The sequence below is a fragment of the Athene cunicularia genome (genome assembly GCF_003259725.1).
Source record: "Athene cunicularia isolate RWA chromosome 8 unlocalized genomic scaffold, athCun1 chr8_part1, whole genome shotgun sequence".
Taxonomy (NCBI): Eukaryota; Metazoa; Chordata; class Aves; order Strigiformes; family Strigidae; genus Athene; species Athene cunicularia.
Window position 1 is genome coordinate 20672156 of NW_020799109.1, and position 25126 is coordinate 20697281.

The 25126-nt window shown below is 37.8% G+C and overlaps 1 protein-coding gene across 1 annotated transcript in view; it reads right to left on the minus strand.

The window, feature by feature from the left end:
• Positions 1-4303: 4303 nt before the first annotated feature.
• The window catches only part of PLPPR5 (phospholipid phosphatase related 5), a 122079-nt gene continuing 101256 nt past the window's right edge, over positions 4304-25126 (minus strand). Inside the window, exons 5-7 of the mRNA XM_026854280.1 lie at positions 16776-16952; positions 14984-15103; positions 4304-6500 (exon numbers count right to left, since the gene is read on the minus strand). Of these exons, the coding sequence (XP_026710081.1) occupies positions 6468-6500; positions 14984-15103; positions 16776-16952 (330 nt within the window). The 3' untranslated portion in view covers positions 4304-6467. The remainder of the gene's footprint in view (positions 6501-14983; positions 15104-16775; positions 16953-25126) is intronic.

Consider the following 25126-nt stretch of genomic DNA (forward strand, 5'->3'; position numbering starts at 1 on the left):
TTGTAGGTGACCAAAACCTTGTGGCATCTCCCATCGCAGTGCTCAAGACTTGCAGAAGCTGGCTCTTCCATTGAGCCTGTAGATGTGACTCCTCCCCTCAACTACAAGAAGCTTTTAGTTTCAGGTTTATAACAATATACAGGTAGAAGAGAGTTTAAAATCCCAATTTTCAAAACAAATTACATCCTTGAGAGAGATTTTCTTAACTTCTACATGCAGAACACCAGATTCCTGAAGAAAATTCCATTTTATTCATTCAAAAATGCAGAATACAGACTTTTACCTTAAATATGCAGAGAAGGCAGGTCATCAGGCAGCAAATAGAAGCAGCAGCACAGTGTCCAATGCCATGGGAGTGCCAACTTCTCTTAATCTGACAAAGAACTAAAGATCAAACATCTCGTGATTATCTGTTCTTCTAAGCAAAATGGTAACTGAAACGTATACATTGTAAGCAGGCAACATTCCCACAGGAGACCCAGCATCACACAATTCTGTCACATAATCAGCTGATATCAAGTCCTTACTCACTTGGTTTCTTTCCTAAAAAGACTCAGCGTAGGAAGGCTCTCACCCTCCATTGACAATATATAGTTTGTTTTGTCTTTCTATTCCCCCTCTTCTGTGCTGGTGTTCACTGAGTGTGACTCCACAGAATAAATATAATACAAAACCAAGAACATTCTCCTTTTCTCTCTGGAAAACAATATGCTCCAAGACTACATCCTCATAATGTTTTATCTAATTGCTCAGGAAAAAAAATGGGTACTTATCTTAAAAAATATCTATCACCTTGTCTTGACAACAATGCAAAGTACTGCCAAAATGCAATGGTCTAGTTTTACTCCTGGTGTTTCCTACTAGTATTAGCTTCAAGTCCCCTGTCTTCACTGAAAGCTAAAGGGAGTTTTTCTTTTGTTTTCCTAAATAAGTATTTCATTCTCATCACATCAGACTTATTTTTAGAATATCTGAATAGAATAAGTTTTCAGTTGCTACTGCATAAATAGAGGTTGCTAAGGAAGGAACAGTAGCTGTTTCCTTAAGCAACAGTGGCAAAAGAGGATGAAACAGCAGATGATTTCTAGCAGAAACAGCAGACTAAGAGCAGCAGTTCTCTTCTACTGCAGTATTTAAAAAAATGTAGACGTCATCCACTAAAGTACTGATTTTTAAGTTAGAAAAATATAGCAAATCTACCTCAAGTTGGCACATTTGGTAACAAGAAGGCATTTTTCCTGCTTCTGAAATTCATCTCCTTCTCATTTTATAGCTCTTCAGTTCTTCTTTTACAGTTGTAGAACATGTTTACTCTCTTTTTTAGGGTTATTTGCCTACTTCAGAGCAATTCTAGGAATTCACAACTCAAGGATCTTACATTCAGAACCACATTAAAGATTGACAGCAAAGCTAAGTTCCCCGAAGCTGCACAGAGTATATATTTATGTGTAACGTTGTTATTTAGGGAGAGATTTATCAGAAAAGGGGTTTGGTTTCTTATTTTTATTTATCTATTTAGATCTGAATGTTGTCACCGAAGTATACTGGTGCAAAGAATTTGGTTTTGAGAACTAAAAACTCTTTATTGGGACTTCTACTGAAGCCCTCATCGTAGAGGATGGATTCAGTAATTTCACAGTTGGAGATTATCATTGTGTCTTCTTAATCACTTTCAGAGCACAAGAGCAGTCCTCTGCACCCACAGGTACATAACTTAGAGGTGGTATTCTGCTGATGTGATCACTTCAGGAAGCTGGCTGCCACATGCTGTTCTGGCTGTAGTCACTAGAGGAAGATATTACAACAGTAGAGCTCCTTTGCGAAAGAAAAGGGTTTAGGATTTGTCCACACAGGGAAAATTCAGAGCAGTTTATCTAAATTAGCTAGAGATCTGCTGTGGATTAGCTAGAATCATATCAAACCTTGTGGTGTACACTTTTATTCAGAGTTAAATTGTCCTAATTCCATTAGATTAATTTACTTGCAAATGTTTTACACAGCTAGTAACAGACTTAGAGCAGAAAACATTTCAGGGTACCTAAAATGGTCCGCTGATGAACACAGCCGCTCTCCCCTTACATCTCACAGCAGAATGTAGTATCTGGAGTTGACATCTGGAATGGAAGAACTTGAGTTCAAAGACATGATAGGCAGAGAACTATCATCTTCAGAAAAAAAGTAGTTGAAGCCTGGGCACTAGTCAGTTGTTTCCAGCTAGACTGATCATCAAACATGCCCAGATCACGATATCCCTTTTAGGCAAGTAGGAGCTACGCATCTTTGAAGCTAGACTTCACAGCTATCTTACCATGAACTTCGCTGGAATAGTGTTCATCAGACACTGGGAACAGGTTTCATATAGGATATGCTGCACTTCCCAGGATTCTCTACAGAGAGAGAACAAGCTCCAGTAGTGAGCAAGGAACCAAGCACCTAATCCTCTATGTCAGAAATGGACTGGGGCTTTGTGATGAGGTAAATAAAGGCAGTTTAATATCAAAAGCAAACCTATTAGAGTCACACCTTGGCATGGCAACTGAGTGCTGAGGAAATGACTAGATTAATCACAGAGTGACACTAGGGCTTCCAATTCCCACCCTGACAGGAGTATTTTTGAGGTGTTCACTGTTTCCTCTTCCCAGAACATCAGGTCAAGCCTGCAAACTCTAAGGAGCTTTTTCTGCCATCCCCACACAGGAGAGGATGACAAAAAGGCAACACTGTGCTTTAGTGGAAAGTCCCAGGTCACCAAGAGCAAGAGTAAAGCTTGCACAACCCTAGGCAGCATGCAGCTGAGGTTTAAGTGGGCAGAGACTGTGAAGCTTTTCTTTACTTCCCTTTGTGGAAGTCCCTGAAAACCAAAAGGCCTAGAAAGTGAGAAGACCAAATGCTGAAATCACAATAGGACCCCATTCATTTCACTTTCCACTTATTCAAGGGAGAAGTGGGCAGCCGCTGCAGTCACGCTTGTATGACGGCATGGTATCTTGCCTGATCCGTCCAGTTTCGCAAAGGTACTTAGGGGAGATGAAAAATGCTGGTGTACAGAAGGAATGTCTGGTGTGTTGGGGTCGAGTCAGCTGTCAGAGGCAGAGCCTGGTGGAAATGCTCTTGGTGTGCTCTGAGGGAGGTGCTGCAGAGCTGAGAGGTCTGCCTGCAAATGCTCCCACATGTCCCCAAAGGCCAAGGCTATGCAGATGGCCAGGAATATATGTGATCAAAACAAATTTAGGTTATCTGTTCCTAAAATGTAGTGCCCTCTGCCTTTTGCAAAGCCTCAGAAATACCAGAATTAGACTTCAGAAGAGTATAAAAAGCTCCCTGCTAACATAATGTGCAAATGGACTGTCACACTCACTGTGATCTTGGACAGCAACAAAATTAGAAGGCGACAGCAACCAGCAAAGAAAATTGCAGCTGAGAAATACTAACATTATCCTCTTTTAATACATATTGTTAAAATGAACATTTTTAAAAGCTGAAGAGATGTGAGCCCAGATGCTATCACCGTATGTCTTATGCAGTTCATGATTACGAACAAACAGCAGAATACATATAAGGGAATCTAAAATGGTATGGATATGAGCCCAGCTGGTGTCCTTGTATGCCTTATGAGTTCCATTTTTAGGAACACAGCAGCATATAGCATTAGAGATGCGCCTTAAACATCTCATTTATAAATAGAGTGGCGCTGTTTCACTGAAGTACACACAGAAAAGGTCTACAAGGATCATAAAACCAGCTGCATTCAAAACCACTGAAATGGTTCAACCACAGTGTTTTATTCGGAACCACTCTGCACCAGAATATTCCCTGAATAAGCGATGATGCTTGTTTGTCATTGACTCCTCACTAGGATTTTTTTAAAAACAACCACCAAACCCCATTTTATTCAGAAAATGCCAACTTACTTTTGTTTTGGCAAACTGCCTACCAAAAGATTTTTCAGGTCCAGAATGGAAGAGTGAAGACCCAAGCTCCAGGGCAGCAGAGAGATATGGCTGTGGGAGAGGTAAATTCTTGCCACTCCTGAAAATCGAAGTAGTGTCTGGAGCTTGGCTGGTCCACATCCTGGCGAGAGTCCTTCACCAGCAGGCTGTGGACTCTTCTGCAATACAGCTCTTCCTCTCCTGCTTTTCACTTTCACCAGAACCACCTCTAAGGGAAGGTAGCTAACTGTAGGGATTCCTGGTTAATTGTGAAAATATATCACCAAGTGCAGGTGACTTAATCGTTTCATTACATGTACACTATCAACCAAAATATATCTAGAGCAGATATCTAAAAAAAAATACACTACATATGAATGAAAAATTATTTTATTTAAAAATACATTATACAGCAGAGTGTCTCTCTTTTTGTTTTCTCACTGCTGGTTCACAGAGATAATATGATAAATTTAACCCAAATATTTGACTGGGAAAGATCCTGAGAGAGAAAAAGACTAGTTACAAGTTGATGATATACAGTACACTGAAAAAGAGTCATCTCTTTTAACATAAAAGAATCTCTTGATAATCTTATAAATCAGATATAAAAAAAAAAATGCAGGTTTGCTACCATGCAAAAATGAGTGAAGATTTCATTTAAATCTGCACACAGAGAAATCATTAGTACATTGGACCCTAAATAGCTAGACTAAGAGAAGGGTAAGTGTGTCTAACACAGTGATACAAACTTTGGACCTACTACAATTTTGTAAACACAGTTGATAGTCTAATAAAGGTGGATTTTCAATCCCCTAAGTAACACTGTTGTAGCTAAGGGCTCTATTCTAGGACTTTTCGTCCCACGGATGTATTTCTTTATTCTCTAATTCTGAGCTTAGCACAATGACTTTGTGAGATATGCTCTACTGCACTCAAAGATGACTTAGTGTTGTCCTGTTTGCCAAGCACGAGCTAGGCAGTTGTATTTTAGCAAAAGCAGAGCTTAAAATAAAAAGTAAGAATCAGGTGTTATCTGGATGATTATGTGGGAATACCTGATTCTACAGACTTATGTTTCAAACATTTTCTAACTATGGGTAATACACAGGAAATACACTGAATTATGGAAAAAATCTAGAATGTTCCACAGCCTCCACTGAACATTATTCTCAGTGTGTCTATAGTGCTAATGTCATAGCAGATGTTGCCAGAGTAAAACTTTGCCAGATGTTAAGAGCATCTTCAGCATCTACAATATTCAAATCCGTTTGGTGTTCAATGTTTATAGGACAGCTTCAATATGAATAGCCAGCAAGGCTGTCTTTTGAAGGGGAGGATCAATTTAATTATTCACAGCAGTTACAGAGATCACAGCAGTTACAGAGATACGGTAATGTTGCCTGATGTTGAAGAAAAATCAATTCTTCAACACCATGCAGACTGACAGGGGATTTTTTTTTTTTCCAAGAATAGGGCCCTGAAACACAGACAGAGGCAGAAATATTTTTAGAGAGAAAGTCTGCCTGTTCTCGTCACTTAGGCTGAAGAAAATTAATGGAGCCATTTTCTTTTTTTCCATGAGTGCTCCAACATGAAAATGTAGAGTAGAAACTCATATGCACTTCTCTCACTAGGCCAGTGAGTTCTTATGTTAGCACCCATTCTCCCAGCATAGTATCAGGGTGTACAACAAATATGAGAAGATAGAGGCTTCCTTGAATAATTTGTTTAAACAATTTATGAATAGCACAGCTTCCCATCAGATATACTGAGCTAAGAATGGAGCCCTTAACCTTTCATGGGATATCATTAGTAATAAAGAATATATCAATGATCAAACTTTCTATATTATTTTCATTTCTTTTAACCTAGATACATATATATCATCCAAGACATTCAAGAACTACAAAACAACAATTCAACTACAATTATGTCAGGAAAATATCCAAATAAATAAACTTTTAATTATGATACAATACTTATTACAGTAAAAATTGGCATTTTTCTTTTCTCTTCAAAAGCAGAAGCACCAGTCTTACATATAACATACTTTTTGAATGATATCTTACATGGAATACAGCGTAATACAATGTGCAAACAGCATTTTCATACAGAACATAATATATGTCTAGTTTTTATATACTGAAATTGCCTCAAATGGAAACAAGATCATGCTGAATTAAAAATGTAGATTTTAAAAACCAAAAGTTGAATCAAAATATGAAGTACTGTTGGAATAGGTACATGAACCATTAAAAACAATGAGAAGCCAAAATAGAGGGCATTGTCAGATAAATATAATTGGTGCTCAGTTTGTCCCATTCCATCAAAAAGTAAACAGTTAATATTTTTGCTAGAAAGTAAAGTGACGTCTAATATTTAAGAATTCTTCAAAATGTTGTATCATTTTAATGACGTAAAAATCAAGTCAGAAATAGGACTCCTAAAAATTTCTTATTTTTGATACACTGTAATTATCGTGTGTGGGCTGTGAAAAGAGATGAAGTCCAATGGAGTGAATATACATCAGCATCAACATCATGTGACTTCTGCAAAGGCCGTGATGTGGTTCTACGAGTTAAAGGAAAAACAAACAGATAAAAACCCAGAAACCACACAGACAGACATCAGTCACCGTAGTGAAAATTTTTGCCTCCTGTGCTTTAGGGACAGCCTTATGCTTGGAGACTACTGCAGGACAATGTAAATAAAACTGGGTTTCACTGCAGTGCTCTCTCTCACTCCCAAAGCAGTTCTTTAACTGCTGAAAGACTGGATACGTAAATATGCTGAACAAAGTAATTAGGTGCTAGATGGTTCTACAATATTTTAGTTTTAGATGGGGTTTTTAAAACTAAGTAACAATGTGAATAATTGAGTTAGCTGTACTGTTATTGCTACCTTATTGATAATTTAAAGCAAAATTCCTAGAAGAGAAAATAACAGTTTCTGACAGATTATAATATTCTATTTCAGTGTTAACATAATTCTAATGTTGCATTTTTTCAAAGATTAATTGCTCCCCAAGAGCTTGATGGCACAGAATCAAGTAGCAAAATGCTATAACAAAATTTCATTCAGCAGTTGAGAACTCATATTGAACATTTCTTTTCCAGAATCACTACAGCGTCGTCTTCATTTACAATGTTACTCTCTTAACTTCAATGGAATGATTCTTAAAGATGTGTACCAGAATGTATAACTCAACACAGTAAACCTGCAACATCCCAAAGAGCTTTGCTAGTTTTTCATGCTCTAGCCTAAGCAAGTGCCTCCGCAAACATTTGGTAGGTGAAGACTCAACTGCACAGTGATGTCCAGGATGCAAAGGAACTGTATGTTCACTTTAGGCACACAGTACCCTTGGCTGCAACCCTTTTTTATAAATCATGCAAAGTGTAAAATTAATAAAGGGAATCTTGATCTTAAGCCATGCGTTTGTGCCCTAGCACAAAAATGCACAGATGGAAATGATACCACTCAAAGCACTGCAGTTTTCTCTCCTCACCTCCCCTCCTGGAGTAGACAAAAGTCAGAAGAGAGGAGATGTAAACTGAAGAGGAGAGGGGATGTAGATAACTCATGGGGAGTAAGACAGATGTCCCTTTTTTTTGCTTAAGGGAAGTCCTTCAGAAAATCCCTTATCATACATCATAGAAAAAGCTGCACATAAGTTTATATTTCTCATATATTTCATATGAGAACAGCACCAAATAGTAATCATCTATGTTCATTCTCCATAATAGAATGAATATATTTTAAATAAGTAACAGTGATTAAACCATAGCCAGTGGATTTTTAAAAAAGCATTAGGAAAAAAAGAATCAGTGTGCAACTCTTTATGAAAATGTTTTCAGTAAACTATTAGCAAAGATCATTGTTTCCAGATTTTGATACTGAAGAATTTAGATTTCTCAATTAGAGAACAAAAATTTAACATTTTAAAGCATTTTAGTTGGCTGAACATCTGCTTTCAGCACTGGACAGATGATGCACTGGGCAACCTCAATGACTGGTGTTGCTTTGAGGCTATTAGGACATTTTCTTCATAGTATTTAATTTATTTTTCCTTATTTAGATCTGAGAACTACCCTGTCAACTGAATCCAGCATCAGTTTATTCGTTTGATTGATAAGGCGGTTTAAGAATAAGGAATTGGAGGAAAAAAAAAAATATTCTAATTATATTCTAATCTAGTGGTTCTCAACCTGTGGCCCACGGACCCCCAGGGGGCCGCAATGTCATCACAAAGGGTCCTCAAAGGCTTCAAGCAGGGGTGGGGAACGTCCAGCCCAGAAACATTTGGTCTGGCCCATGGCAAGCACTGCGCCTCCTTTTCCCACTAACAGATTAACTTATTTCCCCTCCTCTCCAAATTTGAAGATAATTCATGAGAAAATTGAAATGAATTTTTGATGCAGTCTAGTGCTTTAAATCTTGAATTAAGTCTTGGTGGTCCACAGCGACAAAAGGTATTTAAAGAGGGTCCACAGTGAAGGAAAGGTTGAGAACCCCTGTTCTAATCAATTCTTGCAAGTCCTGCTATGTGCTATCCCTTTCTCTAAGCAACACACACTTTGTCTGTGATGCAGAGAACCAAATGCTTTCCTGTGGCATTAATTCAGAACTGGATAACTATTACTTTGGAAAGGAGAATGTGGTTCACACTCCTGCCAGGTATAGTTCCAAAATCATCCTTAGAAGGACATGCAGAGCATGAGATATAATAACACGGAAGAAAATCATCCTTCCTCAATAAACCCTCAGAAGGAACTGCTAAGCTGCCAGTTGCGGAGCTATTGATTTGGACACTAGTGAAGACTTGTCAATTCATGTCCAATGGACTCAGTAGGGTGATGCATAACTATGTCAAAATTAACCGCTTGCAAGAATCACTAATACAGATTCATGCCACTGTCTGAGTATTCATGCTTTTTCATATGTTATGGTCTCAGGCAAAACTACAGATAAGCCTTGCTGATACTCTTTACAAAAAAAAAAAACCAACAAACCAACCAGCATCCCTCTTGAGTAACTGCATTTCAACTCTCTTATTATGTTCTTTTACTTCTGCTTAGATTTACTGTGACAAAGTTCAGTGTGAGATACTAACCATCAGCAAACAGATTCACACAGATACAGGAGACAAGCAAAAAAACATGCACAAGACCTCAGCTTCTCCAACTCTATGGGAAATTGTTTTCTCTACAGTACTCAAAATAATTAGAATATGCTGAGGGTCTGCTCAATGGCAGCAGTTTCACAGGCAGGCACACCAGCTTTTGTATTATTCATTCTAAACTGACAGTATTGGCTTGGTGTCAGCACCACGTGAACAAAGCATGCTTCATAACCATGCTCTTGCACCACTAACAGGAAAATGAAAGCTGAAGGCTAAGCTTTGAGTGCAGGTTTCTGAGGTAAAGTGATCCACAGCTGTATATCTTCTGTTAAGATATTAATTAATTTCTGTTTAGAAGTGATTCTATAATGTTAGAGCACTGAAAAAACATCCATGACAATTTTTGTCATTTCCAGTTTTCATTATATAATATTTTTTACCTGAAATTTTTTTGTTCTGCTCTCATGAATAGTTAGAAATATTCAAAAATAGTCACATCCATTTTTGAAAACAGGAATTCAAAAAATTGTCTGTAGTCCTTCACACAGTTAAAAGAAATAGAAAAAATATCACTGTAATAGTTCAGGCAAATGATAATTTGTCATACAATAATAATAATGTTATCACACAATTCTCTGGGTCAAAGTATATTTTATGCTTTTACTCAAGGAATTGCATTTTGAGTGAAAAGAATAAGTTCAAGGGAAATTCCCCATTTAAAACATTGCAGACCTGCACAGAATGCTGCCACCACACTGCATCTGCCTTTGCTTCAAATTCCACACACAAACACTCAAGTGTGCTCTCGCACACATAAGTTCATTGCCTTATATGAAGATGCTCAAAACGGTCCGTTCCTGATATCCAGGAGAAGAACCTAATGATGCGTGCTTTGAGGGAGTTTCGTTGCAAAGGATCTTCTTGATTGTTACCAATACCTTGATTCTGTAACACCTACAATATGTATATTTGAGGAGGTCACACTGAATATATTATTCCATTTCCTATATTTAAGTATTATTTTATTTGAACAGTAGATGTGGGGATCAGTTTGTATTTAAACAGAAATAATTCTTACACAATTCCCCAGAAATAGATTTAAGCAGAAGAGTAGGACATGAATGCAAAATCAAATGCTAGACATCGAAACAAAACTGCTTACAGTCTTTTATGAGCTGACTCTCCTGGATTGTTTCCATGTATGAAACAATGTTGTATTACATCTCCTTTAACATACTGTATTATCAAGAGAGAACCATTATGACAACAAAAATCTGAGAACCTGTCTATAAGCTAATGTAAGTACATGGGCTCCAGTCAAACCCTGCTGGAGACACACATACACATGTACTAAAACACTGCATGGATACCTAGGTACACTTTTGGACATCAAGCACAACAGTATTAGGGTACTGCTCAGCTAAAATATTTTTATGCAACAGAGACACATACCCTCTCCCTCATCGGCCCATAGCATGATGAGCTAAAACATCTTTGTGTTTTGCTTTTAATCTGTGAGCTCAGTGATAGGCAGGTAGTGTCCCTGGAGAGCCCCAGCAACCAGACCAGACTCCCTAGGCCATGCTGTGTCTACACAAGTGCACATACCAATGAAAGACTTCTTAGTACCAAAATGCTTAAGACCAAGGAAAAAGCAATAACACTGAGAATCAAAGTTTAAAATACACTCTTCTGACACTAAGGAAGCTGTTCTATGTTTCCTGAATAGTCAAGATGGAGAAAATACATTATACCTTAAAAACAGAAGGGGAAAGTTTCCCCAGTCTCAAAATACTAACAGAATCCACTGCAATATCTATACTTACTATTGTTAAAATGTTTTATCACCACCATGACCTTTGGCACGTACACAATAGAACAAGAATTACAGCATCAAACTCAACAAAATTTTTGAGACAATTAACCCTGATAGTCACTAGCAATTGGTATGATAGGCAACAAGAATTTTGTATGTAGAGAGAGGAATTCCAAATACTTATCACCATTAAAACTTAGAAATGGCAGAGAGAGAGAGAGAGAGAGACTAAATTATCTGTTTCTAGTTCACAGTTATGCTGGAGTCAGTCCTATGGGTGGAGTGTAAGAAACCTCATTGTAACAAGAAACGGTGACTGTGTTTGGGAACATGGTTTGTGCATTGCTGACAGAAGCAGCACTAAGAAGGAATGCCAAGCAGAGACTCGGGGGATAAATGCAGCTTAGTTGTCAACAGAGCACTGCAAAGAACTCACTGTGCAAGTAAGTAAAATTGAGTAGCTACAGAAAGCACTGTAATCATCTCATCCCACAGGAGATGAACCACAGTGACTCTCATAACCCAAAACTTCCTTGTAAAACCTCTTACATCAGTAGTCTATCTACTGTCTCAATTAGCCGTAAATGCTCCATGTTCCCTTTTATTTGATTTGTTTTCAAAGCAAGAATACTGATTTAAAAAAAAAAAAAAAAAAAAAAAAAAAAATACAAGACGTGTACAAGCACTCTGTAAACCCTGGCCAATTTCAGGTGACTTTAGCATGAAATAATGTCAGTCTCCCCCGCAACAGAAAACAGCAAAAATAGTTTGTGACTGCACTGGATGAAGCTGGACTTTAACTCTTCCCAATACCACCTAGAATATCCCTATTTCCCAGTAACTCTTGCAAAAGAACAGGAGTGTCTAACCTTTACTGTGGTAGGGAGAGAACCTCCTCTCTGTAGCACAGTGCCAGCTAACTGAAACACGAATTGTCTTGTAAGAGATGATGAAGGTCAGAGACAGGAGAGAAAAAGAAGCAGATGGGTGAGTGATGATGTTTCTTGACTTTCATGCATTTCATTAATTCTGAGGATGAATGTAGTTAAGGTGAAAGCAATAAGTCTGCACTGCTGAGCCAGCTCTGGCAAGGATTCTTCAAGGAGACGCTCTGCAACTATGGCTTATTTAAGCACATGAGAAGTGGGTACCCGTGCAGAACAGTTTAATCATCTGCATGCACCACAATTAAACAGAAGTGTCATGCAAACAGTGATCTACCCTTGTCATTAACCAGCAGCAGCTCAATTCAGAATATTACAAGTACACTTATTCCTATTTAAGTGCACTTCAAATGTAGCTCTTGACCTCCACCAGAACTCACGACAGCAGCAGCGTGAAGAGCATGCCAAAAGCTTTCGTTCTCCAGCAGGAAAAAAAGCCACTGGAATAGGAAGCAGCAGATCAGGAAACACAAAAATAAGGTGTCTACAGGTCTGTGTAATGCACCACATGTTTACTCATTTACAGGTGAATTTATAATAAAATTGCAGTAAGTGAGGTCCCTTCTAGTAGGCATTTCTAATGAATCAATTCTTTAAGACAGCATCTTTGAATTGCTCGCTCCCAGATAACCATATCGTTATTTTTAAATACCAGAGTTGCACTGCTTCATGTGAGCACTGCTTCAGCCCATGGTAACTTGTCAGTCAAAACTGTGCTAGTCTTAGTTAGCTAATTTCTGACAGTAAGCTGTCTTTAATAACAGCACAGGAGCTTGCAGACTGAGAATAAGAAAAAACGGATTTAAAATAAGCCAAATGTAAATATACGTGCATTCAGAAAATGGAACTGGAACAGCCCTAACTGAAATGTGAAAAGTAACTTGCAGGTGGCTAAAGTAGGCAGAGGCAAGTAGCACACAAATTATTTAGCACCCCTCTCTCTCCAGAGAAGAACAAAGGATGTAAAATAAGAAGGAAGTTAAAAAGCAGAGACTAAGTTAATAATTCTTGTAGTGATGGCTCAATTTAGACCTTAGTTTCACGTAAGTATTATTCTTAGTGCATTTTCTTTAACAGGGTCTGGCTTCTAACTAAACTTTAGACTAAACATTAAAATAAAAAGAAAAAAATCTACAAAAACTCAACACTTAAAGCACTCATAACTAACTTTTTCATCAACTATTTGCAAATTCAAATTTAAACTTTCTGAAAGTGGAAACAGAAGAAACCATTTCCCAACAAATACCAAAGAGTCCATGTTATCATCCTCCTAACTCATGCCCTCTGTCTGGAAAGGGGAAAAGCTTTGCAATGTAGACAAAGATGTACCCATACACTGAAATCTCACCGAGTGTAACACCCTGTGGACAATCCCCAAGTTAATTACCTAGAGAGAAGTTCTGTGACAGCAAAACAGCTACCCTCTACTGCCATAGGAATATGGGTTCAGAAGGAAAGAAGTTTGATCACAGAGTTCTGGGCAGCTCACAAACTGTAAAGGTCATCCTGTAGCAGAGCAAACATTATTCCTGAAACCACCCTTCCACACTCTCCCATAGCTTCTTCCTCTACAACATCTCAATCTTGCATAGGCCAAATCTCAGGGAAAAAGCATTGTTCATCATGAGCAAGGTGTCAAATCAGGTAGAAACACTTAGTTAACATGAGGTCATTATCCCCAGAAAAAATCTAAAAATTTCAACAGCCAGAGAACCTACATTTATTACCTATGATGGCTTTTGAGCAGCAGAAATGGCTTCTATTGCAGGAGAGCCTAGCACATAAATAAGACATGCTCTTATTAATGAGATATATCCTAGGCCGACTGGCATCTTGTTTTGTTTTGACGTTTTACAGAAAGTTTACTGAATGGATTATTTTGAAGATACACATTCATCATCTAAATGCTTGTTCAACCAAATGAGACTATGACCTCCTTATGACAAGATATCAGCAGAAGTAGCTTAGACACGTTCGGTACAAAAAGGCGTGTTAGATTACTCTGAAAAGAAATCTTTCCCTTCAAGGGAAGGAAAAACAAACACAGGGCTAGCAGCAATCCTTACAAAAGGACAACTTCCAACACTTCCAGGTGACTAAACCAGACTGGGAAGTGGTTAAAAACATTTCTCCTTATACCTCATAAGTAAAAATATCAGTATTAATTTGGATTTAAGAGTGCCACAGAAACATGCTTTTGGTGCTCTACCCAGTGTAGAGTTGTTAACTATCTTTCAACATGGGCATAACACAAGAAATTTTAACAAATAATGACAGATAAAAGTAATTAGAAAAAGTAGAACTACTTTCAAATTTTGCATTAGTAGTTCAAACTTTCCCTGTAGTAAAAATGCTTTAAATGTTTTATTTGGTTATGCAATCTATTTCAGTGCTTGCTTGCTCATAAAATTGTTCAGATTTGTACATACTACAACATCATCTTCAAATACCATGAATTTTTATTACAAAAAATAAAATAAATTTTAAACACATCACAATACTTACTCACGAAGAAAGTCTCGCATATCCAGGAGACTATCACTAGCATGTCCTAGTCCAAAACCTCATTTGCTTTGGCAAGGAAACACAGCTTTTGTGTACTGTATGACCCATGTTACTCCCTACTATTATTGTGTTCATTGTTTGCCCTGCTAGAGCAGATGACAGATCCCCAGCATTTCCAAGTGGGTACCCTGTCCTGGGGCTAGGACGTGCTGATGATAAAAGCCCTACAGCTGATCCAGAAGGGACTGCATCCCATGCTCTACACTAGCCTGAGGACATACCCCAGAGAAATAGGATTAATGCCACTCATACCTGAATTGCATAAACCCTTGGGCTCAGGGGTTAGATTTTCTTTCTCAGCCCAAGCATTAATCAAACTTATGCAAGAAACAGATGTTAAGAGGGCCTCAGATCTGCCCAGTCTGACTCCATGGACTTAGTGGCTACAGCAGTAAACTAGACTGATATGAAGCAATTGTTCTTGGAGGTGACATGAAAAGTCTCCCAAGGAGTGTCTCTGAATTAATTCTTCCCTTCTTTCCCCTTCACTGCCATGCTTCCTTACATTCAATCTGATTACCTCAGCATTCTTGTCAAGATAATTTGGGATCATCCTTCTAGAAAAGCTACATTTTATTTAATTGTTTTTAAAAAAGTCAGACATTACCTTTTCTAAAGGGCTTTCTACTCGGGGTATGCTGATCATGGGCATCTGGGCCAGATTACCCATATGAGAATGTTCATGTTCTGGCTGACGTCCTCTGAAGTTATTTACCACACAAACCACCTAGAAGGGATTAGAAGATAAACAGAATAGCTAAGGAACAACTCATTTTTTTGAGCTTTGATCCTGACATCTATAATTAGCAGAACTGACACCAGCTTTAGTCACAGCTTACAGTAGAAACACAGAAATGTAAAGTTCATCTTTTACAGAAAATCCTTAATTAATATTTCAAGACAAAAAGATTATCAATTATTGTTACATGCATCAGTCAAAAACCAAAAAACCCTCTTCTCTAAAAGCAAATCCATTACTGAAGCTGAATAATAGAATACCAATTATTAGCCATGTCATGAATAGACGTCCAGAGCATGCGCAGCAGAATATGGCATAACCTTAAATTCCTATGAATGGCCAGTACCATGTAAGTTTTGACCAGCAAAGACTTTCTCAAATGGAGCGTGAGAAGGTGAGAATAAGAGGGTGAGGAGCATCTCCAAGTTTGAACTAAACTCTAAACCTGCTCAGGACAGCAGTGACTTTCACACAGGGATTTAGAAATGCGATACATACAAATTTGCTGCTCAGCTGAGTGTGTGAATTAGTAGAAACACTAATAATGTTTGCCTGCTATATTTTCTTCAAAACACAACTAAATTTGTTGTCATGCTACTCAAAGGAGTTTATACAATATACATCACAAAATACAAGAAAAAAATGCTGGGACAGATTTCTAATTGTTATCTTTCATGATTTTATGGACACAAACAGAATGGAAAAGCTTCTTCAAATGGAACAACCAAGTATAACTCCCAGACACGTTGTGTGGAAGGAACATTCGGAACTGCAAGCAGCTATATTTTAAAGGAGACCTAAAGCTGCCCTCATGTTTCTCAGAGGTGTGGAAACACCCACCTCAGCCATCCCTGTGAAAGTTCTCAGCCAAGCCAAGTCCTCAGATCCAAGATCTTGAGATCAAGACCTTGAGATCCAAGAATCAAGCTCAGTTGTGTTTTCATGGGGAAGCAAAATCAAAGGCATATTTAGTACTATTACAAGCTGCCAGGGAGACAAACCTGCAGGCAGTAAACAGCAATGACTACTCTATGCTGTAAGTCTTGCACTGAAGTTATCGGTGAAGGTGATTAATCGATTAACCACAGCTTTCTGACACAGACACTAGTCATTATGAGCTATGACAAATGATCTGCTTTTGGAACACAGTTCCAAGAAAAGGAAAAGGCTAAACAAGGATTTTTTGATAAAGAATAACATAAAATTTCGATGTAAACCTGAACTAGCATGGAAGAAATTCAATAAGGTTACTTTAAAGACAGAAAAGAAATGCTACTCATTCTCTGATCAGTGTAGGCATCACTATACAAAATGTAATACTTTATACATGAAACCATCACTAGATGTTAATCTGAAGGATATACATTTGCTTCAAGTGGGGCTTGATGCAAAAATTACTGGTTGAAATGCTATAATCTGGTTTATAAGGAAGTCAAAAGAGATCGTTTGATCAGTCCTTTCTTGACTTCACATTTCTGAGTGTATGTAAACATAACTAAGGAAATTGATAATCAACTAAAACAAAAAATTCAAAACACCTCTTTTGTCATTTAGTTGCCTGAAAAGTTGAGGCTACCAATACTTTTTTTAAAGATACGAAGTTATACACTGAATTTTTTTTTTTTTTTTTTAAACAGAAGTGACACAGATATACACTTACCAAAAATACTGCTATAGATATTCCGATTATAAATCCTGCTATTACATCTGACCAGTGATTTCGATACTCTGCTACTCTGTTGATTCCAGTAAGAAAAGCCAAGCACATTAAGCCCAAACACAGAACAGGTTTTGCAAGCCTTGTTCCTCTGGCTTTTACTGTGTTGGTGATATACATCTGAAAATTAGAAAGGAAGAAAAGTATAAGACTGATGGATATCTCCCACTAATTGGTGAATAAAACCTCTGCAGCAAAATTATATTGTAAGTGGATCGGAAAAGCCCACAAAAGAACAGGCAAATTAGACAATCCTATCCTATTACTTCCAAACTATGTATTTATTTATGCAGAGAGGTAAAGAGACTGATTTTTTATTGCTTAGTGTTGACAATAATAGAAAAAGATCTTTACCCTGGAAGGGGCTACATCAAGGTCTTATTTTATTAGCAAATGCCTTTCTTCCTCATACACAACTCTGTGTGATTAACTAGAGATGTATCAAAAAGATGTGAAAATTGAACTAAATGCCAGCATCTACTTTTGTAACATGTAACAGTTTCAACCAGTGCTGAAGCAATACACCCCTGTACTTCACAGATGGTGATTGAGGATGTTTAGTACCAATCCCCTCCAGCACAAAAAACAATCTAAATTCAGAAACTTCTATGCATCAAACTCTGAGAAACCAATCTGCCCTGCTTGCACTCTAACTCTCGCTGTGCAATAAATACTACTCAGTTAAAAGCACTGCCTGATGACAGAGCTCTTCTGCCCTAAGAGTGTACATAAAGACTACTAGGTTTAAGCCAGCACTTTCCAAGCTCTGATGGGACAATGGAAGAAATGAATACCAAATCTCTGAGTTTCTATTCTCTTGAATCTTGGCAATAAGGCTGCATGAATGTTCCACACTGAAAAATTATACTTCAACTAACAGGATTCTTAAGAATAAAGTATTTACTTTCTGTATAAGATGTTTCTCCAGTTCAACCGTTGAAATCCCTAAAACCTTTACCTTTAGACAGAGTTGAAGTTTTTTAACTGAAGAATGCAAATATTTTCTATGGAGTTATGCTAGAGACTCCAAATATGTAATGCCATCAGTTTGAACTGCAAAGGGAAACTGATGAATCTGCATTGAAGAACCAGTACCTTTTTGGTCAACAAATGGGCAGTCCTTTGGGTTTTTTTGTATGAACTTTTGTCTGAAACTCCAGCTGAATTTAGTGGGTAATCAGTTACGAAGTGCTGCAATAATCCAGTCAAGAAGAAGTTAGGAATCATGGTTACACTTATGATAAATTAAGGAAGTAATGGCCAGAGGTTGTTTGAAAAGAGCGACATCTGACAGTAATTTTGTTCAAAACACTAGAGAAAGATCCATAGCTTAGAGGACAAATCAAAGCTTAAGTTTAAAATCACAGCAGAACTGCAACACATACATCTTCAGTGTACTTACATGATGAACAGCACACTAGTAGCAAGCTTTCAACTAATGCAGACAGAGCAAAGGTTTGAAAAAAGTTCTGGCATGTTTCTCTCTTCTTCCTAGATCATTTTAGAAATAGCATTTCTCCCTTTGCTGACTATTCTTTCATTTTAGCTCCTTATATTTTTGCAGTCTCTCTTCAGTGAGTTACTCTTACCATGTGGAATGCTGATAAGACAACTACAACTTTAATTTCCAGCTTTTTAGCCCCTGGTTTTCTTCAAGCTACAGACAGCAGTGCACATTGAGTTACTCAGCAACCTTCTACTTTAGTGAGTCTCACTGTACTCCTGGATACTACCACCATTATCCACATTCACACTACATTTTAGAACATCATCTGGTGCTAGGGAAAAATATTCTAGTATTTTGAATACACAGCAATATCACTAAATTTCAAATACAGCTTGGGTGAAGTTAGCTAGAAGCTATTCTGCATTTAATTCTATATTGTGGCACATTAAATCAAAACAACTGCTGAGAATGAAAAATCAACTCAAAAAAAGAGTGTAGCTTGTTTAGGTCAGGTCTTAGTGATACATTTCAGTCCTCTGTAACACCTGGTCATTGCCCAAGATGATCACCTCAATTTTTATGAAGTCAAAACACATTACAATACAAATTCTTGATTCTGCAATACTTCAGTCAAACATCAACATTTTTAACACAAAGCTAAAACTGAAAAACAGTCTACAGAAAATTCTTAGAAACTTTTTACAATCAAGCATGTCCTTCAAACCTCTACTTAAAACAGACTGAGCAGAAACAACTGCAGACTCATGTTGTGCCTCACATGAGTGATGAAGACCTCCATTTGTCAATCCCCTTCCTATATGTGCAGTCAAAGTTGTCATGCCAGTCCATTATTCAAAATAACCTGAGGGTTCTGCCAGCATAGGTACTATTTCTATCTCTTCTTTAAAGAACAGACACCACTGATGTTAAGAACAGTATTATATTAAAAAAATTATCAAAGATCAATAGAAACAGAGTAAACTTTTCCTGAAACAGTGGAATGAAAAGTCTGTATTTGCAAAACTCCACATAGCAAATCTAGACTCTTCCAAGGCAGGATTCACAGATGTCCATTTTTAAACTTGATCTCTTGCAGCTCTCGTATAATACAATATATTAACTTAGGCAACTCAGTCAAAGATCTGATTTGCACTAAGAATATAATTAAGCAGTCTTTTCTTCTGGATTCTGAAAGGAAAGCTATAAACCAACCCAGTCAGTAATTGACAAAGAACATCTTGAAAAGATGACAGGATTTTTCTTCTCTTACTTTTCATAAATATTAATTGCAGTACCAACAAATGAAAACAGCTCAGTGATTTACAACATTAGTGAGAATGAATGACACAGAAACTTTTACATGGCTAAAGATGTTCACCAAACAAGTCCATCTCAATTTCCTTCAAGAACAGAAATTGAGAGAGAAGGAATCTAATTAAAGAAATCATTTGAATTAGTAAACCACAAGACCAACAGCAGAGATTTTGTATGTAAGGTCAAGAACTGATACAGTAGTTATAAGGCTGCGCATTCTTCTGCAACATCAGATCAGTAGTGAACCTTCTCTTGAAGAACTCCTGATATTGCTTTGCCTTTTTCCTGAAATAAGATTTTAGAATGAGAAGATATAAAGGTAATACCCGTAAGTAGACACTGGCAGAGAGTCAAAAGGAGGTGGATGTTATCTGTTTTATATACCAATATTTACTAGATTTTCAGGAAAACACAAACGTTTCACCTTCAGTCTTCAAGATTCTGGAAGTGAAGTCTTCAGAGCCTCATAAATTGAAAGAAAAAACTTTAATTAAAGTAGTTTTGAAAACATGTATTTCAGAGAATCAGAATCATCACTAAAGACAAAGCTACCTGTGAGGTTTCTGACATGATTGCCTCTGGTCATAATATAAGGACTAATCACAGTGTTGGCACTTAAGCTTGTACTGGGAAAGCTTTCAAAAGTGTCATGTTGCAAGTCTGACTCATGTGAAATATGTCCTAAAATCTAGTGCAAACAAAATCATTCCAAAACACATAAGAGAAGAACAGAAATTGTATGTCAAGTGCAGGACAAAGCAGCCTCCTCAGCTATGCTGCAAGCTATTCCTCATCATCTTCTTTCAGCTATCTTTAGGCTCACCCACACAAACATCTATGCCCACAGACACACATGTAACAAGTCCCAGAGTCCCATTTTAGTTAGAGTGGAGCTAGTAATCAGGCTGGGTGCACCAGTCAGGAGCAAGGTTAATTTTCCTAGTGGATTTCATCAGCCTGGGGCCCAGGGATGCAGGTAGAAAGACCCCATTTGTGCTTGCTGTTTCAGTCCTCCCTGAAGCAGATGGTCTGGGGGTCTGACAAAGAGACAGACCAGTCCATTAGTGGGCAGACTATAATGACTCACGAAGCAACAAGCAGAAAAATGAAGGAATCACTGTACAGGCACCTATTCCAGGCAGCACTTCAAATATAAATTATCTTGTCTTTTGTCTTGCTTGTATAATGTGCTATCATTAAAGAATGAATCTTGAACTACTCATTCATGTAAGTAGTATTATAGATGTTCCACCTAAGGAATGCACAACTTTCAATATTCATAATACCTACATGCAAAGAGGTAATTTGAGATCAAAAAGCTAAAAAGTAGTGGGCTATAGTGGACAGTAGTCTATAACCAGGTTCAACATTTAGTTAAGAATCCTGTTTGACAATCTAAAAGCTCTTCAGCCTCTTATTAATTATTGTGTCACATTATTTCTAGAGCAAACCACAATCATATTCTCAAATTATCTGGGCCTTCCTGCAACTGCCCACTGAAGATTTTTTTAGTGCTTCTGAAGCCTCCTCCAGCTTTCTACATAAATTTGTAGTATGGAGAAATACTCCATACTACAAGTTTGCAGTAATTATTGAAGATTCTAGACAACTTTCAAAGTTAGGGGTCTGGGCTGGCAAAAGGGTTTTCTTGCAAATGTTGCTTGCTTTTTGCTGGCAAAAAGCTCTAGAAATTTTGGACCTTACTATCAAGTTTCCCATGTGAGGTCCCCACAGTTGTAACTCTAAAAAAACAGAGAAGGGAAAAACTGTTCTTCAGTGTACCAGGACTGTAAAATATACCCAAATACTAAAGCTGAGGTCATTACCTTGAGTACCTGAATTGTAACGAACAACTGACTGACAAAAAATATTTAGAGGTCTTTAGATAAATCCCTGAATCAAATTGTAATGTTATTTTACTATACAGCCTGAAAGTAACTAATACACCCAATATATTGTGATACACGCTAAGGGATACTTTTACTTGCTGCACAAGATACAGAAAAGAAATTCCACTTTCCTAACACTGCCCCTCAAAAGCAGCCAAAAGAATCCCTTCATTCTCCAATTTTCTGACAAAAAATGGACAAAGATGACTCAACAAGGTGACTCTGCTATTCCTTTTCCTCCTGAACACTACCTAAGGCCTATCAAAGAGAGGCCTGTTATACCTCCATCAGCTGCCAACTGAGCAGGAGCCAAGCAGGCACTTTGAAACAAAGGAGAAGCGAGATGAGGCCCACACCTAAAGACTGGATCAAGGAGTGACACTGAGCAGAATGTCACCATGTTGCCAGCACTATGATCTAGACTGCCTTGCTGTCTTCCCAGTGACTTGCAAACACAGTAAACAGCAAAGACAATACAGCAGAATGCCAGGAGCAAGAACTGTACAGAAAAGATGATCACAGGTCCAGCAAATGCTCGCTGAGAGGAAAAAATTATTTGTCAGCTTTACCTTCTAGCCCTGCCTGAGGCCATAGTTGAGGCCAAGGGCTCACAGTACAAAGCAACAAAAGCAGCCTACAGATGGAAGGGTTATGTTAATTATCAAGACATTAAACCTCTACCATTACAAATCCAAAGCAAGTCTGAAATGTGATGTGGTAACACCGAGTTCAAACTCTATCCTACAGACAGGCTGGCTGCCAACTGCTTTTGTCCAATGCAATAAGGATAAAACAACAAAAAGGCAAAACTTTATAGAATGAATTAAAATGTCTTAAACTACAACTAGCAATGACCAATCCCCTAAGTCTGTGGCACCAACGGACAACTGTTAGTCACAAGCTTCATACTTAAATCCATGGGAATAGACTGAATCTTCATATATCACTTCAAAATCCTACCAAAGGCTCATGAGTCGTCATTTCTGTGACTCAGTTGTGGAAAAAACCCAAGTATGTACACACTTGGCTGCTTCAAAATATACCTCTAATTGTCCAGGCTACATCAGCTTATGAAATGATAAGCTGTAAATGATGAGTTATATCAGCTCATATAAAAATGAGGTTTATACAATTATATTCTACTTAATAAACTTGCAGCATTTGCTTTAATACCTGTGTTAGCAGATGTTGTTCCAGCTGAGAAAGGGTGAACTGCAGTGCTGATAAGAAACAAAAGCAGATGCAGTCAACTTATTAACCCAACTCAAACAAAGACAAGCAAAAGATTCAAGACAAGTTGAACAGACACCGAAGTAGAAATCCAGGTAGCAGTCACCTTGATTAGAGAGTCTGGAACAGATTTGCAGTAGTTCATTTTGAAGACTCTGGTACACTGGGAAAAATAAACCTGAGTCTGAAGACAGGTAATGCATCCTTGAAAGTGTCTGTGTTTGGGTAGAGAAAAGCCTGACCATAGTGCTGCCATTCAACATTTCCTTGCCAAGTCTTTCTTGATAGGTACTGAGAGAAAGTAACTGAGGTAAACATTAGAGAGGTCTAAATATTAGCAATACAATTGTTTGAAGAAGACTGTACTTTCAGCAAGAGGGGAATTCAGAGTTACCATAGCAGCCACCCACTCTCAAAAGGGGAGGGGGGGGTGGGAAGGAAGACTCAAGAACTTAAATGAAAAAAGAAGCTATTGTTAACAAGACAAGATGCACAGATGCTAGGTCATAAGGACATAGCTGCACTTCAATGGAAAGAGATAGGGGAATTATTAGATAAAGCATAGGCTTTGTTTTTAAATGGGTTGATCTGTGAAATCACACAAGTCTGACGTTGTTTACTTCGCCCCCTCAGAGAGCAAGGACTCTGGATCAGCTTGTTGCCTATCTATGTCTTTAAGCTGGTTTTGTGCACAGCTGGCTGAAATGTTCCTCCCTCTCTCCCAATATTTCTGTTAACCAAAAAGAAAGCACATTTTGTATCAAAGATTATATGCTCATGAAATACCAGCTGAGTAATATATGGAGCTCTTTATGTCCATGCTCTCAATAACTGTTGAACCATGGCTCATACAAAGACTAGGCTACTGTTTAGACCTTCTACTCCAGTGAATAGTGATGATAAAGTTGTTATTCAGGGCCAACTATCCTGATAAACATCAGGATAGCGTAAGGACATGACCTCAAATATTGGAACATTGCATTTCTTTCCCTGGTGTGTAATAAGCTTTCGTAAAAAAAACAAATAAAATTTTTAGCTGCAACCATGCAACATTTTTAGATTTTAATTTTTTTTAAAAAAAAGAGGACTGCCAATATTGCATCAAGGACTTAAATTTGCAGGCTACAAATCAGCTGATACATCATAGCAATTCACTTTATTAGGCAGCCTATAAGAATCCAGAAATCCTGAGAGCAGTTTATAGTACTTCAGTTAAATGATGACAGTGTCTGCAGCAATAGAGTAATGACATAAGATATATTAATTTCTGCAGTTACTGAAAGGTTAGAAAGTCATGAAATAGATCACCGCAATTTTTATTTTTTGATGTTTCTAACTATATTGACCACATACAACATAAGGTTTGCATGAAGTACTCTTGCTCATGTCATAAGCCATCAATACTAGGTATTAGACCTTACTAATGTCTACTTTTGGTTTTTAAAATGTATTATTACTATTTGCCTTCCTGTTTTGCAGTAGCTGAACAGTTGGTTTCCTTTAGTTACTGTGACTCATGGCAATGGTGGAAATCCAACTTTACAGATGGACGAGAAAAATAGGAGCAATTAAAATGAAGAATGCTGAATATTTTCTAAAATAGCTTGCTCCAAATTTAGAGGTATGTTTCAGTGAAGCAAAGCCTTAGATTTCTCCCCAAATAAAGACAATACTATTAGGAGACTTACACTTGCCTCAAGTTAGAATAGAATTTTATTGCTCATCTCTTATTTGCAGATAACACTTGACTGATCCACACCTCTTAAACAGACATTGCTCAGAAGGAAGTTTTGGTAAATGTTACTGTCAGTAACTGCAGATTTTAAGCAACTGGTTGTAAAACAGAAGCATGGAGTTGGGAACTTTGTCATGTTAGCAAGTATCAGTTTCCTGATCAATCAAGAATTAAAAGTCAACTCATTAAATATATGCTCAAAAGTGACACAAACACACATATTTACATGCACATATATGCACACATGCGTACAGGCAGGCCACTATTCAAATACTGGGGGAGTTTAAGGCATGACTCCTGCAATAAGCAGAGACATTTGCCTAGTTACCCACTGACACTATCAGGGGAGCCCTGGGCCCATCTAGAGTGCTACAAGGACTGATTACCAGCACAGGTCAGGTAAGAGACTCCCAGAGGCATGCGCTGGGAAGAACTTTACTAAGAAAAGATCTGCTTCTGCTTAAGACTAGAATGATGTGTACTCCAAACTAAGCCAGGGAGTACTGCAGAGAGTTACTTGAGTGAGAGTCATTAGTCACTCTGCCTCTCACCTACTTCCCCACACTTCTCAATAGCCTCTGAACAGCTCTGATGCCAGGCAGTAAACACCAGTTTTTATCCCAGCCCTGCTCATTACTCCCTACATCGGAGAGAGGAAAGAAGGGCCAGATTGTTTTGT